Source organism: Gymnodraco acuticeps, unplaced genomic scaffold (assembly GCF_902827175.1).
Source record: "Gymnodraco acuticeps unplaced genomic scaffold, fGymAcu1.1, whole genome shotgun sequence".
Lineage (NCBI taxonomy): Eukaryota > Metazoa > Chordata > Actinopteri > Perciformes > Bathydraconidae > Gymnodraco > Gymnodraco acuticeps.
The window spans coordinates 202,126-218,992 of record NW_022991017.1 but is presented as its reverse complement, the minus strand read 5'-3'; the positions used below and the strand labels follow the sequence as shown (position 1 = coordinate 218,992).

The 16,867-nt window shown below is 39.6% G+C and overlaps 3 protein-coding genes across 5 annotated transcripts; 2 read left to right on the top strand and 1 right to left on the bottom strand.

Annotated features, from left to right (window-relative positions):
- Nucleotides 1–3,117: 3,117 nt before the first annotated feature.
- Nucleotides 3,118–5,638, top strand: LOC117559483. Its single transcript, XM_034236272.1, has 6 exons — nt 3,118–3,162; nt 3,275–3,399; nt 4,295–4,411; nt 4,894–5,156; nt 5,328–5,515; nt 5,593–5,638. Exons 2-6 carry the CDS (start codon nt 3,279–3,281, stop codon nt 5,636–5,638), a joined length of 735 nt encoding a protein of 244 aa, XP_034092163.1. The 5' UTR covers nt 3,118–3,162; nt 3,275–3,278.
- Nucleotides 5,576–9,420, top strand: LOC117559480 (G2/M phase-specific E3 ubiquitin-protein ligase-like). Of its 2 annotated transcripts, XM_034236269.1 has the most exons (9): nt 5,576–5,699; nt 5,803–5,850; nt 5,952–5,989; nt 6,167–6,263; nt 6,446–6,660; nt 6,770–7,037; nt 7,195–7,349; nt 7,611–7,849; nt 8,157–9,420. In XM_034236269.1, exons 1-9 carry the CDS (start codon nt 5,688–5,690, stop codon nt 8,405–8,407), a joined length of 1,323 nt encoding a protein of 440 aa, XP_034092160.1. In that variant the 5' UTR covers nt 5,576–5,687; the 3' UTR covers nt 8,408–9,420. The 2 variants fall into 2 exon arrangements, with proteins under 2 accessions (XP_034092160.1, XP_034092161.1); XM_034236270.1 differs by lacking the exons at nt 6,446–6,660; nt 6,770–7,037.
- On the bottom strand, nt 9,386–12,099 carry LOC117559479. 2 transcript variants are annotated; one of them, XM_034236266.1, is made up of 4 exons: nt 11,780–12,099; nt 10,801–11,036; nt 10,505–10,698; nt 9,386–10,272 (listed from the first exon to the last, which is right to left on the bottom strand). In XM_034236266.1, the coding sequence occupies exons 1-4, from the start codon at nt 12,039–12,041 to the stop codon at nt 9,504–9,506; spliced, it is 1,461 nt and encodes a 486-aa protein (XP_034092157.1). In that variant the 5' UTR covers nt 12,042–12,099; the 3' UTR covers nt 9,386–9,503. The 2 variants fall into 2 exon arrangements, with proteins under 2 accessions (XP_034092157.1, XP_034092159.1); XM_034236268.1 differs by having other exon boundaries at nt 10,505–10,689; nt 11,780–12,092.
- Nucleotides 12,100–16,867: the final 4,768 nt, after the last annotated feature.

The following is a 16,867-nucleotide window of genomic DNA, read 5'->3' as shown; positions in this document are numbered from 1 at the left end:
TGTTTTAGTTGTTTCAGTTTTGAAGAGTGATATGGATGTTAAATACACACATTAAAATAATCTTAAACAAGAACAGGATCTTGAGCCATGATAATCCGTGTATCTACCGTCCAATTGTTTTTCTTTATTAAACACGTAAACGGAAGAGCGTTTGAGAGGCCTTTTTGCTTCTTACCTTACTAAATGGTCTAATGGTCATTGGAGCGAGGGGCGAATCTCACGGAAGTGATTTCAAAACAAAAGCGGTGATAATATTATAAACAAAGGGAAACAAGGTGAATTTAGCGATCACAACGAAAACGGCCATGACACATATTGAGCCCAGAAAATGGATGTAACTAAGGGCTGTAAATATAATCAGCCTCTGTCTAAAATGGACAACATTGTTAGGAGATTTAAACTATACAGTGATTCTGCACTGCGGTCAACTCCAAATCAGCTGCTCTTCATTCCTGCTATATTTGACGAGTGATACAAATATTTGTTACCACAAGTTCTTAAGGAAACTGACACTGTTGGACTCGGTACTAGTTTGACTTCTACCAGAAATAAATGAAGTACTTTTACTGTGTACTTTGTGAGTAATCCTCTGTCAGAGTCCCCTCCATAGCAGGCTACATAATCATAGTACATAATGCATGTTTTCTGCTGTCTTTGATGAATGATAAAAATATAATTTTACCATTAGTTCTTAATTAAATTGATACTGTTAGACTTTGTATTAGCCTACTACTTACAATACATTGAAGTACTTTTACTGTGTATTTTTTGAGAAATACTCTGTCAAAGTCCCTGCTGAGAACAACATCAAGCCACTTCTGCTAAGTTTGATGAGGGAATTCTTTTTTGTTGCCATTAGTTCTTTGTGAGATTGATCCTGTTGGACTCAGTACTACTTAAACTACCCCACAAGTACTATGAAGTACTTACTGTGTACTTTTCCAACAATCCTCTGTTAATGTCCCCTCCTGAGAACAAAAATGCATGTTTCTCTACTATTTTGAGTAAGCGTTAAAAAAACCTTTCTTCATGAGACTGATATTGTTGGACAGAATATTTTAAGAGGATATTTCCAGTCAGTACTCTGGCAGCAGCATTTTACACCTTGGAAAGTCTTTAGAGTCTAGCTAGCTGGTCTATCCTTCAGCACACTGACACACTCTGTCACTCTTGTTGGCTTCTTATGAAGCTGCTGTCTTTTAATATATGATTATTTCTCAGCCGCTTGTTCATTCCTCGCAGATTCTTCAGTCTCATCAGCCTCATCCTTCCATCAGTCCCAGTCAACGCCTCAGCCTCCAGCACACTTCCAATGTCTGACTCCATATGATATTGTCCTGATGTTGTAAGGGTGATGACCCATGATCACAAAATGACCCCTAGAGTCTGAGTGCCAAGGACCTCATATTATGTCATTAATGTTACATCACCCATTATAACAATTTGCTTTCCTTTTTCTCTTCTGTTAACTGAATAGTCCTGTCTTTAAGTATATTACAATGTAAAGTCCTTTTCCTGCACCATTTTTACTATATGTGTTTGGAGAAATGACACAATCAATGGCCCAGAATTGTACTTTATAAACTATGAATCTTGTGGTGCTTGAAGAAATACACACTGGCTAAGCTGGCCAGGTTATATATATATATATATATATATATACAGTGGGGCAAAAAAGTATTTAGTCAGCCACCAATTGTGCAAGTTCTCCCACTTAAAAAGATGAGAGAGGCCTGTAATGTTCATCCTCACTTCAACTATGAGAGACAAAATGAGAAAAAAAATCCAGAAAATCACATTGTCTGATTTTTAAAGAATTTATTTGCAAATTATGGTGGAAAATAAGTATTTGATCAATAACAAAAGTTCATCTCAATACTTTGTTATATACCCTTTGTTGGCAATGACAGAGGTCAAATGTTTCCTGTAAGTCTTCACGAGGTTTTCACACACTGTTGCTGGTATGTTGGCCCATTCCTCCATGCAGATCTCCTCTAGAGCAGTGATGTTTTGGGGCTGTCGCTGGGCAACACAGACTTTCAACTCCCTCCAAAGACTTTCTATGGGGTTGAGATCTGGAGACTGGCTAGGCCACTACAGGACCTTGAAATGCTTCTTACGAAGCCACTCCTTCGTTGCCCGGGCGGTGTGTTTGGGATCATTGTCATGCTGAAAGACCCAGCCACGTTTCATCTTCAATGCCCTTGCCCTTGGAAGGAGGTTGTCACTCAAAATCTCACGATACATGGCCCCATTCATTGTTTCCTTTACACGGATCAGTCGTCCTGGTCCCTTTGCAGAGAAACAGCCCCAAAGCATGATGTTTCCACCACCATGTTTCACAGTAGGTGTTCTTTGGATGCAACTCAGCATTCTTTCTCCTCCAAACACGTCTAGTTGAGTTTTTACCAAAAAGTTCTATTTTGGTTTCATCTGACCATATGACATTCTCCCAATCCTCTTCTGGATCATCTAAATGCTCTCTAGCAAACTTCAGACGGGCCTGGACATGTACTGGCTTAAGCAGGGGGACACGTCTGGCACTGCAGGATTTGAGTCCCTGGCGGCGTAGTGTGATGGTAGCCTTTGTTACTTTGGTCCCAGCTCTCTGCAGGTCATTGACTAGGTCCCCCCGTGTGGTTCTGGGATTTTTGCTCACCGTTCTTGTGATCATTTTGACCCCACGGGGTGAGATCTTGCGTGGAGCCCCAGATCGAGGGAGATTATCAGACCAAATACTTATTTTACCGAGGAATTTACCAAGTAATTAATAAAAAATCCTACAATGTGATTTCCTGGATTCTTTCCCCCCATTCTGTCTCTCATAGTTGAAGTGTAGCTAGGATGAAAATGACAGGCCTCTCTCATCTTTTTAAGTGGGAGAACTTGCACAATATCTAGATTTATTTTCTGTCTCCATTCATTCCACTGAGCCGAGAGTGGGAGCTCGGGGGCGGGGCTTAAGGGGCGCGTGCTCTGTGAAAATCACATATTACACATATTTCTGGATCCATTTCAGATTTTAAACACACAAACATTGACACTTTATGATTATGATGATTATTAATATTATTAATAATAATAATAATAATGTTTTTGTGTGTGGTTTAGGAAGGGCGGCACCCTAGCGCCCTCTATAGGCCAGCCGCCACTGCTTATAATGTAAGTCTCGTGTCTGTTACATTTCATTTCTGGCAAATCTAATGAGTGGTGTGGTACATCTTGGGAACATTATGACAGACGAAAACGAAAATGGCACTCAGGAATTCAACAGTGTAATGAATCGCGTTTTTAATGCGCTCGACGTTGCCAGAAGGGATCTCGCAGCGCAGCGCAACGACAATGTTCTGCGAGTCACCAGGAGCACGTTCCGGAGGCGTCGGAGGGCACCAACAACGGGTAGGCTATATCAGTTCTTAAATGTGCATGAGCATTAGCATTGTCCATTTCATATTGTGCTGATGCATTGGTCTTAAATCATATATAGTGCAAGGCAAGCTTATTTAAAAAGTTTTGTTCACGTTACATTTGCAGTGGATTCATAATGTATCGAGTTTAGTTTTAACGTTTTCATTTGAAGTTTGAGCCGGGAAGAGCAAGCTAACTACTGCTGTGTAGCCTACATAAAGCCTACATAAACTTACTGTGCCAGGACAAGTTGTGTATTTTAAACCAACTGGATAAATATTACAGTTGTAATGATGACAATATTTAAGCAATAGTCGTAAAAGTATTTAAGCAGTAGTGTACTTGAATGTTATGTGAGAAGCTCCCTCAAATCTTTAAACAGGAATATGATAACTTGTTCATAATTATACAAAAATGTGAGAACTATGACAACTCAATTTAAGTATAAATGCTAACGTCCTTGAATCAACAGGTCAATTATACTTAGGGATACCAACTTTGTTATGTCTTTCTAATGACAATTAAGCAGTTATTACAAATAGCATACTCCACTAAATATAGCTGCTATTTGTGCTATAGACAGGCTATATCAGTATTAACAAAATATTTCATTTCAATTGTGAAATATTTAAATGTTATATCATGGCTTAGGACATTACATTCCGTAGCTGTATCATACGGTCATCCTCTATCTTTCTTTCAAAATGATAGGATAGACGATAAGTAAAGCAAGAGAAAGAACTTTACACATAAAAATGGTCATCCATACATTTTCTCCCTCCTTTCCAGACTCAATGGAGCAATTTATTAAATACAATTCTTCAATTTTGAGTGGTGCTTATTTTGTATAACCGTGTGTAATATTGTACATTCTGTCATTTTACAGGGGCATCAAATGAATCTGCCGGAGTTTGGAGGGTGAGACTTTTTCTGTTGGCATTGGCGGACCAATCCGTCCTTCCAGCACCTACAGAGAGCAGCCGACTGTCAAGAGAAGGTTTAGGTAAATAATTAAATAGGTTTGAAAAATGAGCATCCACTTGAGACTGATTCATTATCTGCACAGACAATGCACACAATTTTTGCACACCATTCAACTTCATTGAAGACTTTTCAATGTTTGATATGAATATTATTTCTGTATGGCCTGGGTGCAAGGTTGAAAACATTAAAAAATAATCTCTTTAATCCATCACCTCCACTTTTGGCAGCAATGCTTACCTTTACTGCCTAAAAACACATACACATTATGCCTATTCTATCATTGGCTTACATTGTTCAAATATTAATAATAGCTTTTTTCCATTCATAACAAAGTCAATGTCTAGGATGAGCCTTCATTCATATGGCACCTTTTTTGACCATATGTTCATAGATGTATATTTTTCACTTCATATAAAGACACGATATGGCTTAGAATCTAAATCATAGTTATTTATAGAGCCAGTATATTGACTGACACCTTCTTTTTCTTTTTTTTTACAGGAATCCCAGCTCATGACCAGCAAGGGGTTGTTTCAGAACGAAGCTATGTCAAGCTCTCAATGACTCTTTTAGAGTTCAACAGCTATGTTTGTCAAAGTTTTCCTACAATTCCCTTGAATATGATTGGGTTCACTCTGGCAAGAGCTGGCAACTCCAGGCTACTAACGCAACTGCAGGCTACTACTATGGCAGACCTTAAAAGATCTGTTGGCAGGAGCAGGGTTTATATAATCCCGCAGGCAGACATACCAACATTGTTAGTGGTGAGTTGTTGTTTTGAGCCTATTCTTTACTACTGTTACTATGTTATAAATTCTACATATATCTATGTTATACTTAATTCTTTAATATTAGGAGATTGATATTGGTTACTTTTTAAGCTGCTTGTTTCGTCCATCAAGTTCTCCTAAACTTTTTTATCATCCAACCCACAGATGGCCTCATCTTCTGCCTCTGCGGCCCTTAGACCTGCAGGAGCACCCTCTGCCGCCTCTACCTCGGCCACTGATTCAGAAGGAGCAGCCTCGGCCGCCTCTACCTTGGCCACTGATTCAGAAGGAGCACCCTCTGCCTCGGCCGCCTCTACCTTGGCCACTGATTCAGAAGGAGCACCCTCTGCCTCGTCCGCCTCTACCTTGGCCACTGATTCAGAAGGAGCACCCTCTGCCTCGGCCGCCTCTACCTTGGCCACTGATTCAGAAGGAGCACCCTCTGCCTCGGCTGCCTCTACCTCGGCCGCCACTGAAACTGCGGGATCAACCACTGCTCCCACACCCCCATCAACTTCTGTATCTATGGACGCTGATGTATGTAAAAAATATCTTATTATGAATTCATCTCAGGAGATTTTTGAAAATAAACATAGTAAAAGACAGTTGGATGTAATTGTTACCTCTTGTCAATCAACAGGTGGAAAGTTTGCATTCCGCACAATGGGTAAATGCTGGGACTCCAGAGGTAAAGCTTTACTGTATATGGCTGTATAGTTCAGTATTTGTAGTGTATATACACGTTGTAATAAGGACATTAATATTTCATGCACCATTTTTACTTTCAAGGTATTTTATAGAAGGTCACGTTTGGAACAACCAAACAGGTATTTATAGATAATGGTGTTTTATACATAATTAACACAGTGTATTGGTTTTGAATGTAAGCTAACTGAATACCCTGTTCTCATCCTTTATATATTATTATATATAATTATATATATATATATTATAATAATTAATTATATATCCTCTTAAAATAAAGAAACATGTTTTTTTTCTAGGAATTCATTCAATGACTTTTTAATTGATGATTCTGATGAGGAGGAAGAGGGCGAGGACGAGGCTTTTGGGACTTTGGAAAGTTATGTCTTTCCCGTGGTAAGTTTTATTTGTCATTATTAAAAAATAGGACAACATTTGTTTCCGGGAACTGATAATGACACATACTAAATGCAATAATTTCGCTACATTTCCGAAAGCACCAGTACCCAAGACAGACAACCCCTCTTCACCAATCACCAGTCATGTATAATGGACTTTATACATTTTAAATGATTTAGGAAGAAGTGGATCTGGCCGTCCTTTTAAGTGACTTCAGAAAGGAATTCGTTTCTGATGGCCTAGTCAGTAATATCTGCATCAGGAGGAAGAAACTTCTTGAGAGTGCAATAAAAGCCATCTCAAGGGTTACATTCTGCTGGAACAATTCCCCCTACATAGAATTTGTAGGAGAAGATGGAGATGACATGGGTGGACCACAGAGAGAGTTTTTCAGGTCTGAATAACCTCATTTAGTGTATGATTCTTAATCATAATGTGTCCTAGTTTTCAGGTTGACTGCAAAGTTATAGTACTGTATTTTTTTCTCAATTGATTTATTGTAGACTCTTGATGATAGAAGTACAAACAACCATGGGAATATTCGAGGGAAAGGCTGGTCAGGTCTTCCTTACCTATGACCAAGCGGCATTAGATGGCCACAAGTATTTCCAAGCAGGCCGCCTAATTGCGTGGTCAGTGGCACACGGAGGTCCGTGTATCAAAGCCCTGGATCCCAGCCTGTACCAGCTGATGTGCGGCCAGGAGGCTCAACTGGAGCAATTTGACTGCAGTGTGCTGCCTGATCCGGATGTTCAAAGCAGAGCAAAAAGGGTGCCTGATTATTTTTATGTTATTAATTAATATTTGTTAGGATTTGATAGAAGAAAATACATTCCTTCTTGGTCAGTGAAAGTTTGTAAAAGCATAAAAAGCATTTCCACTAAATCTTTGTAATTTATCAATCCGGCTACATTATGTTATCTCTAAGATCCTACAGTGCAAGACTGCAGAGGACCTGTCTGCCCTCCAGCAAGACTTGGGGGACTGGATCTCTGAGTGTGGCATCCCTGGCATCTTCAGTGCCACTATCGGAGAAATTCCGAAGATTTATTCCTATGTAGTTAAGCACTACATATTTCTCAGGTAAACAAAAACACTTATAAACAAAAAAATATAAAATCATAGACATTATAAAACAATGTTAATATAAAAGCCATAACTTACTGTATGCTACTAATATTTAACATTTTGAACACTGAATATTTTGTGTTTTCCTTAACGTAGGTTAAAATGTTGCAAATTATGTATGCTCTTTCCTATTATTACTGCTTTTTAGTCCTTTCCAAAAAAACGCATCAGTTTTTCTTCAGGTTATATACATGTTTGATCTTTGTTGGCTTATAGAACGGCCAAGATGGTGAACCAATTCACGGAGGGCATGAATGCTTTTGGGAACCTGTGGGACCTGGTCAGGAACAACTGGATTGCCTTCCTTCCCTGCTTCACCAACATGAGGACCCCGCTGACAAAATCCTCCTTTAAGGCCATATTAAAATATGAATACAGTCCAAGAGGAACAAATCACCGGGAAAAAGAGGAGGACACGATATACAGCTGGGAGTTGGTCCTAAACCTCATCGAAGGTACATTTTATACCTTAAGGAAAATGTAAAAGCACCTCATATGAAATGACTATAACTCAGTAAATACTGTTATTGATGGATGCTTTACAAACAGAAAATCGATTTAATTTAATATCAATGTAGCTAATGCAAATACAAAAAGGGGCAAATACACATGTTGATGTCAATATACCATAAAGCCAAATAAATGTAAACTACATTATTGATTAATGTTTGATGTTAAATTACTTTAGTGATATTATTATGTTCCACATTTGACTTTAAAAATGAAAATAAATATTCCAATATACACTTTTGTCATTGGCAGACAAACTGACTGAACTGACATTTGAGGACCTGCTGATTTTCATCACTGGGGCAGATGAAGTTCCAACGCTTGGCTTTCCAAACAAGCCCTCCATTGACTTTTATACACAGGAGGCCGGTGTGCGTCGTTTGCCATATGCCTCAACCTGTGCTATGACGTTGTTCCTACCAAGAGGCATCACAGAGGAACAAGAGCTTCACAACATACTGAACCAGTCAGTGAAAGACTCGTTGGGCTTTTTAAAGGTCTAGAAAAATAGACAAGGAGGAAGAGAGGAGGAGGATTGGGAGGGTGTGCAGAGTATGACGATAAGATGAGGGAGAAAGTATTACTGCAATTTTGCACTGGGTGAAATTTGACATTATTGCCATAAATATGGAAACTGCGTTCAGGAAGTGCACTAATGATACCTCAATTGTTGCTTTGTTCTCGACGGTTCATTTTTGACTCCCTACTTATAAATGCTCTGATGTTAATACCATTTATTTGTTGTTTTTATTTGTTCATAAACTTAAGTCATTCTACAAGTTGCAGTTTTATGGGCGTTCAAGTGGCAAACAATTTCTTGTCCTGTGAGCAGTAACTTCTAACTTGGCCCTGTTTTAAGAGGGACCTTGTATTAGCGTGGTTCGGAAGCTCAGAATTGTGTTCCATTCCTTTGATTTGTTAAGTACTTCAAACATGATATGTATGTTGACATATGCTGTAAATCCACCTATAGGAATAATAAATCTGATTTTACATTTACTTGGTGCTATGATTTAAATGACATTTAACAAAATGAAGATAACAAATTACTTGCAAATTCAAGTAACACATTACATAAAAGGAGAGATGTTGAGTAAAAGAACATTAGTAATTTCTTCTAGAATTTAAACACATAATATGGGAGGTGTGTGGCGCAGTGGTTTAATGCGCTGATCTTCAAATCAGAAGATAGCAAGTTCGAGTCCCACTGCAGTCAGCATGTCGTTGTGTCCCTGAGACACTTCACCCACAGTATTGAGTATGTAAGTCGCTTTGGATAAAAGCGTCTAACAAGTAACATGTGTTAAAAGTATTATTTACTGAACCAAAAAGTCATTTTTCTAGTGTGTATTTTCAGTGGTGTTACCCAGTGTAGTTGGGGAGAACGGTATTGGAAATAGAAGAGGAGAGGAGGGAGATAGAAGCAGGGGAGGAGTGTGGATGGTCATTGTAGCTCTCTTCACGACACAGACACAGGTCGGTTCTTTGAAACGGGCGTTTATTCTTGGAGTTATATCTTGTAGCCTATCATTTACAGTAATAGTGAATAATATCCCCTCACACTTAATAGTTTTTTGTAGTCACATTATGTTCTTTCAATTAGAGCATGTTTTGAATCTGTCTAACACAAAGCAGATACCTGTCCTTTAAGTCAGTTGTTCCAGTCATTGCATTTTGGAGATCTTGCTGTTGTTCAGAGCTCAGGATAATGTGTGGTTGTGGCACTATCACTGCTCGTTCAAGATCATCATTGTTTGCTTGCAACTGATCGAGCCGTATGCCATGTCTTGCCAAGCCATTTTCAATATTTTCTTGGCTGTAGGGATCATTTCCAAAGACATTGTCTATAGCTGTTGAATGTTGCTCCCTGTTGGCTAGCATGCCCTCCATCCAAATATGTGTTGGTGTACGATTGTTAGCAGTTCTTAGTCTATGGTTGTTCCACGCATGTCTGAATAAATCTAGTCTTTTTTGGATTTCTGGTTTAAAAACGATTTGTAGTGCCATTTTCTGAATGTCATCTTCGGGGTTCAATATTTGTTCATCTTCAAAGGAATAAAAAAGTGTGTAAAAATAGTGCACAACCTGCTGGAAAACATCTCTCCAAAGACGCTCAATACGTTGGTTGTGTACAGATTGGCCTGTAATGTGCCTCACTTCTCCGTTTCCCTGTAGAAGGTTCATCAAGAGGGCAACTAGAGTGTTCTCCCCGCCGTGGTCAGACCTGACTCTGGATGGTAACCCATACCGACAGGTAGCTCGAACAAAATGGGTTAGCACTGTCAAAGCTGTGTTGTCAGTGCCGCAGTTGATAAAAGTTACGAGTCTGGAGTTCCCATCAATTCCGGCATGTGTCACAAGCCCCCACCTGTGCAAATAATCGAATGAATAGAACAAGGAATTAATGCATTACATTAAATACCTTAAAGGTTATCTTTATAACATTTGTTCAATATATCCAATACTTCTATAAATGTTGTTGATAAGAAAATGATTGAGATTATATAGTGAAAGAGGAAAATAATAAACAAAACTAGGCTGGATTAGAAGATTATAATTACTACTATAATTGCTTTCTTTCAAATTCAAGAGCTGATTACCGAATGAGACGCATATGGCCATCTATGTGCCACAAGCTGTTAGGAAAGGGCACATAGTAGGTTCTCCTAGCCACAGTCTGGCCCCATCTCTGTGCTGCTGCAGCTGGATCGATTTGCTTTAGAGTCTCTCTAACTCTTCTTCTTTGTACCACAATCCCTTCTGCGTGTAGGTATGCCCTCATCATCTGAAAGTGGTTAATTTAAAAAGACAAATAAGATACAGAACATTTTCTATAAAATGTTATATATAAACAAACTCTAAAACTCTAAAAGGGAATATAAACTAGTATGCTTACTTCTGAACCTGATCTAGGAAACTGGTTGTGGAGTCTCCTGACATGCTCTTCTAGGTCAGGATCACTAATGGTAGTGAATCTGTTCCTTGCTGAAGTATTTAAAGACATCATTTTTTTATGAAGGAATGAGGAGGAACAGCCCAACATCCTTGCCATTGCTCTCACGGTAAAACCTTGACCTAGGAGCAGCTCAATTTGCCCCCTCGTTATGTCAAGAGCAGGTCTTCCTCGTCTTCCTTATGATATGGAAATAAAAAAGGAAAATATATAATATCAATTATATAAACATGTATAATTATTATAACAGTTCATCAGAACGTTCATCAACAGAACAATGAGTTTTTAAATGTTAAGTAAGTCTGTTAACAACAGGTCACATTAATATTCATGTGAGTTCAAAGTTATATAAACTGGTAAAAAAAGTGGCGTAGTAATCATCAGCGCACTGCTTCAACGCGTGTATGTTGGTGTAATCACGGCATTAATTTTGTTATTCTACAGTATTCTTGTTTTATAGTTATTAACCCAATTTGTGTTCTTTGAAATTGAAAAAGATATCGCATTGTGTTTGTTACTTTCGTTGCAGTTGTATACAGTTGGTTTCCTATTCATGGACATGCTTTTATTTTGAAGGAGAGGTAGCGCTGTTGACAGGAAGTTGTTGTTGCTTTGGAAACAACGTGACGGAGATTAACGGAGAAAAGTAATATCTACATATAAAGACGGAGAAAGTAAACGATAACGTTTATGGTTAAGTGTTAGCACCCCCCGAAGAGGCACAAGCTCTTACGTTGATATTGGAGATTTCAATAAATTCAATTTGAAGAAAAAACGGGAATAAAACAAACAAAACGAATATCCGAATAACGAAATTGAAACCCGAATAGTATTCCAACGAACGAATATTCAGATATTCGAATATTCAGGTACAGCCCTAAAGTCAAGGCAAGTCATTTATCAATGTTAGTTAGTAATTCACCTGAATGCACAAGGTGTGCTGCATGGAAACCAGTATGTAGGGCATTTGAAGCTTGAGGTCCGGAGATGAAAGATCTGAGATCAGTGAGACTTTGAACTATATCCTGCACAGCCTGGGCGCCAATAGTATCTCCAACCCTTCTTACGTTAGCTATAGAGCTGTTGATAGCGTAAACTTCTGTTCGGCCCAAAGATCCTTGATTAAATGCTCTTTGAATCTCAGTACATCTTCTTCTTATACGTCTCAGTACAACGCCCGCCATCTTGTGTTTGAACTTCTGTGAAAATTGATGGGCGAGGTCTATCTTAAGAGCCAATAGGAGACCGATATGCATCCACTAGTTAACTAGTTGCAGTTCATATGGCTCACTAGTGAACGTGAAGGCCATACACGTTCACTAGTGAGCCTATATATGCAAATGAAGCAGGCGGGACCCAGATTCTGATTGGTCAGTTCAGCTCTGTGAGGGAGAGCCTTAGGGGGCATTCTCCTGCGATGTTTTTAGTAACGTCTTGAAGACGTGAGTTGCATCAGTCGGATATTTATGCCCACTGTTAACATATTGTCCGTGGGAAGTCAGTCAGTGTGTGTTTTACCTAGAAATATACATGTTTCTGCTTCTGCTATATTCCGCTTTGTGTGTGTGTTTTTGTTGGTGCGAATGTGCGCACGCTTGTGTGTGAGAACACCGGCACTCGAGACACAAAAGTATATGAACGTGGGACATTTTATAAGCGGTGCTCATTAATAAATCAGAAACACTGGACAGATCTTAAAATCAGGGTAACGATAGATCCGTATGAAGATAAACAACCTCTGCATATTTGCCAAGACTAATATTTACGGAAGTCACAGCGATCTCTCAAAGCTGTGATCCGAAGAGCGTTACTTCCTCGTTGTATCCATCAATAATGTCCCTCTGTTATCACAATGCTAATCTAATCCAAGCACCTTTCAAATTGCAGTTTAATAAAATGTGTTAAAGAGGATCTATATTCGTGTCTGCAGTCCTAAGGCAACTTTCTAATTTTAAGAAAGTCTTCAATGTTCTTACCTAATTTGATATACAATGATCATAATTACACAAATACTTTTGTTTTATATTTTTGTAAATATGGTCATATTTTAAAACAGTGTATTTAAGCTCTTAAATAAACTATTTGGGCTGGGTGGCGCTCTATAGCTTAGGGCCAATAGGAGACCTTGATGCGTTCTTTCCCCTCCTCCTCATTAGCATTCTGTGCAACTAGTGTGACTAGTGCACATTTGGGATCCACTAGTGCTACTAGTGAACATTTTAAGCCTCACTAGTTCACTAGTGGAATTTAAACTTCTCTCACTAGTTAACTAGTAAAAGGCAAAGGGTTCACTAGTTAACGTGTAGACATTTTGAGCCCCACTAGTTAACTAGTAAGGTCAAAAGAGGCGTCAACTAGTTAACTAGTGAACATTTTGCCTTTACTAGTTAACTAGTGAGTGATTCTGGGTGCGACTAGTTAACTAGTGCGCTGCAAAATCTCTGACATGTTAACTAGTTGTGCTTCTTTTGTGTGACTAGTTAACATGTCAGAGCTTTTGCAGTGCACTAGTTAACTAGTAAGACTTTTAGGGTCACTAGTACGGTCAGAGGGCCACTAGTTCATCAAAAAGCTTACACGTTGGGACTTTGGCGCTACTAGTGCTGCTCCTGGCGTCACTAGTAAGGCATACGTGTTAACTAGTCGGACAAAAGTGCCACTAGTTGCTGAAAAAGAGCGACTAGTGAAATGTTTTATTCAACTAGTAAAGCAGAGTGCCTGACTAGTTTGACCATATATCTAACAAGTGAAATCAAAGAGCCAACTAGTGTAGTCCGCTGCCGTCTGATATCAAGGAAATTGAATAAATACTCAAATGGCTTGCCATACATACATGTTGAATCAATAGCAAACTAGTTGCATACAGTTGCTCACTAGTGCAAAAAAAGCCAAACTAGTTGAAGGAAAGGCCTTACATGTAAGAAAAATGTGTAACATGTCAGGTCAAAGTCTAACATGTTTATGACAAAACCTCACTAGTGAGAAAAAATACCCTCCACTAGTTAACTAGTAAGAAAAACATCTGTGTCACTAGTTTACTAGTGACTCCTCTAAGGCTTCACTAGTTCACTAGTTCACTAGTGAGCTAAAGTGTGTGTGTGACTAGTTAACTAGTAAGGTAAAAATAATTGTACTAGTGCATCTAGTGGACAATTTGGACCTCACTAGTTAACTAGTGCACATTTTGAGCCTCACTAGTCAGCTTAGAAGACCAAAACAGGATTCAACTAGTTAACTAGTGAACATTTTGCCTTCACTAGTTAACGTGTAAGCTGCAATATGTATCCACTAGTTAACTAGTTGCCGTTCATATGGCCAACACGTTAACTAGTCAGCCATAGGCAAATGAAGCAGGCGGGACCCAGATTCTGATTGGTCAGTTCAGCTCTGTGAGGGAGAGCCTGAGGGGGCGTTCTTCTGCGATGTTTTTAGCAAGGTCTTGAAGACGTGAGGTGCATCAGTCGGGTATTTAGTGCCTACTGTTAACATATTGTCCGTGGGAAGTCAGTCAGTGTGTGTTTTGCCTAGAAATATACATGTTTCTGCTTCTGCTATATTCCGCTTTGTGTGTGTGTTTTTGTTGGTGCGAATGTGCGCACGCTTGTGTGTGAGAACACCGGCACTCGAGACACAAAAGTAGAGGGAGTGATCGTGGGACATGTTATCAGCGGTGCTCAAGAAATAAATAAAGCTGAAACACTGGACAGATCTTAAAATCAGGGTAACGATAGATCCGTATGAAGATAAACAACCTCTCCATATTTGCCAAGACTAATATTTACGGAAGTCACGGCGATCTCTCAAAGCTGTGATCCGAAGAGGGTTACTCCCTCTTTCTATCCATCAATAATGTCCCTCTGTTATCACAATGCTATTCTAATCCAAGCACCTTTGAAATTGCAGCTTAATAAAATGTGTTAAAGAGGATCTATATTCCTGTCTGCAGTCCTAAGGCAACTTTCTAATTTTAAGAAAGTCTTCAATGTTCTTACCGAATTTGATAAAGAGTCATATGATCATAATAACAAAATACTTTTGTTTTATATTTTTGTAAATATGGTCATATTTTAAAACACAGTGTATTTAAGCTCTTAAATAAACTATTTTGGCTGGGTGGCGCTCTATATCTTAGGGCCAATAGGAGACCTGATGCGTTCTTTCCCCTCCTCCTCATTAGCATTCTGTGCAACTAGTGTGACTAGTGCACATTTGGGATCCATTAGTGCTACTAGTGAACATTTTAAGCCTCACTAGTTCACTAGTGGAATTTAAACGTCTCTCACTAGTTAACTAGTAAAAGGCAAAGGGTTCACTAGTTAACGTGTAGACATTTTGAGCCCCACTAGTTAACTAGTAAGGTCAAAAGAGGCGTCAACTAGTTAACTAGTGAACATTTTGCCTTTACTAGTTAACTAGTGAGTGATTCTGGGTGCGACTAGTTAACTAGTGCGCTGCAAAATCTCTGACATGTTAACTAGTTGTGCTTCTTTGTGTGACTAGTTAACATGTCAGAGCTTTTGCAGCGCACTAGTTAACTTGTAAGACTTTTAGGGTCACTAGTACGGTCAGAGGGCCACTAGTTCATCAAAAAAGCTTACACGTTGGGACTTTGGCGCTACTAGTGCTGCTCCTGGCGTCACTAGTAAGGCATACGTGGTAACTAGTCGGACAAAAGTGCCACTAGTTGCTGAAAAAGAGCGACTAGTGAAATGTTTTATTCAACTAGTAAAGCAGAGTGCCTGACTAGTTTGACCATATATCTAACAAGTGAAATCAAAGAGCCAACTAGTGTAGTCCGCTGCCGTCTGATATCAAGGAAATTGAATAAATACTCAAATGGCTTGCCATAGCACTCCCACTTGCAGCCATGCTTCTCGTTTTCTCACATGCTCTGGCAGCTAGCGCGTGCACGAGAGAGGGGAGGGATTTAGAGCGTGCTTGAGAGGGAGGGACTGCAGGCACGGCTGCAGTGCAGGGAGTGGAAGCAGAGCGCTGAACACACACGGCTCTTATTAAAACAGCGCTTTCTCACCGGATACTTTCCCCCGTCATTCTTAAAGTACCGATACTAATGAAACGGAGGAATCGTAACGTTTTTAACGACAGGGTATCGCGGTATACCTTTCAAGTATCGGTACACCGTGCAACACTAGTCAGGAGTCAGTGTCTCTCCCCCAAACTCACACATATACAATTCGATATGAACTGAAGAGCCGCATGAAACTAGGCAAAGAGCCGCATGCGGCTCGAGAGCCGCGGGTTGGCCACCCCTGCTCTACAGTATCTATATTTATACACATTCTCGCGAGATCTATCAGGGGTCGTTGTTCGCTCCCATCGCTCTAAACGCTCGAGTTTCACCCATGGTTTCACCGCGGCTGCCAGCTGTGTTTACTGGCATCATTCAAACAAGATGCGCTGGCTCGGGAGCTACAACTACAACAAAATGAATATATTTTACCGTGATTAAATTGTAATACACGTTTCTAAATAATGCCGAAGTAACAACATACTGATACCGGTTAGTAAAAACCACAAATTAATGCTTTGACAAGTCTGCAGACAGACGGCTGGCAAAAACATATTTAAAATGCGTGTTTTCTAAATGAAGATCGGGTCGACCAGGCTAAGCTAACGTTATAGGCCTACTCCGTCCACACTCACAACAACGGCCTACAGACATAAATAAACCAGCGACTGTATTCGCCATGATATAGACAGTCTGTGGTGTGTACTTGTTTAACTTTTGTCCAGTTTCTGAACAGATATGAGGAGCTGTGAGCTCTGTGTGCTAACTGCTAACTGTTAACAGCTAACGGCTGATGTTTTCTGGTTGAACGTCAGTGGCAGGCTGAGATCCTCACCACTGCTGTGTGTGTGTGTGTGTGTGTGTGTGTGTGTGTGTGTGTGTGTGTGTGTGTGTGTGTGTGTGTGTGTGTGTGTGTGTGTGTGTGTGTGTGTGTGTGTGTGTGTGTGTGTGTGTGTGTGTGTGTGTGTGTGTGTGTGTGTG

Bases quoted from the DNA above. Each gene is read 5' to 3' on its own strand.
- LOC117559483 (XM_034236272.1), top strand. From the start codon at position 3,279: ATGAATCGCGTTTTTAATGCGCTCGACGTTGCCAGAAGGGATCTCGCA. The intron at 4,412-4,893 runs GTAAATAATTAA...TTTTTTTTACAG, and splicing joins ACTGTCAAGAGAAGGTTTAG to GAATCCCAGCTCATGACCAG. The intron at 5,157-5,327 runs GTGAGTTGTTGT...TCCAACCCACAG, and splicing joins ACATACCAACATTGTTAGTG to ATGGCCTCATCTTCTGCCTC.
- LOC117559480 (XM_034236269.1), top strand. The intron at 6,264-6,445 runs GTAAGTTTTATT...TAAATGATTTAG, and splicing joins AAAGTTATGTCTTTCCCGTG to GAAGAAGTGGATCTGGCCGT. The intron at 6,661-6,769 runs GTCTGAATAACC...GATTTATTGTAG, and splicing joins CCACAGAGAGAGTTTTTCAG to ACTCTTGATGATAGAAGTAC.
- LOC117559479 (XM_034236266.1), bottom strand. From the start codon at position 12,041: ATGGCGGGCGTTGTACTGAGACGTATAAGAAGAAGATGTACTGAGATT. The intron at 11,037-11,779 runs GTGAATTACTAA...CCATATCATAAG, and splicing joins AGCACACCTTGTGCATTCAG to GAAGACGAGGAAGACCTGCT. The intron at 10,273-10,504 runs GTAATCAGCTCT...TTATTTGCACAG, and splicing joins GGCCATATGCGTCTCATTCG to GTGGGGGCTTGTGACACATG.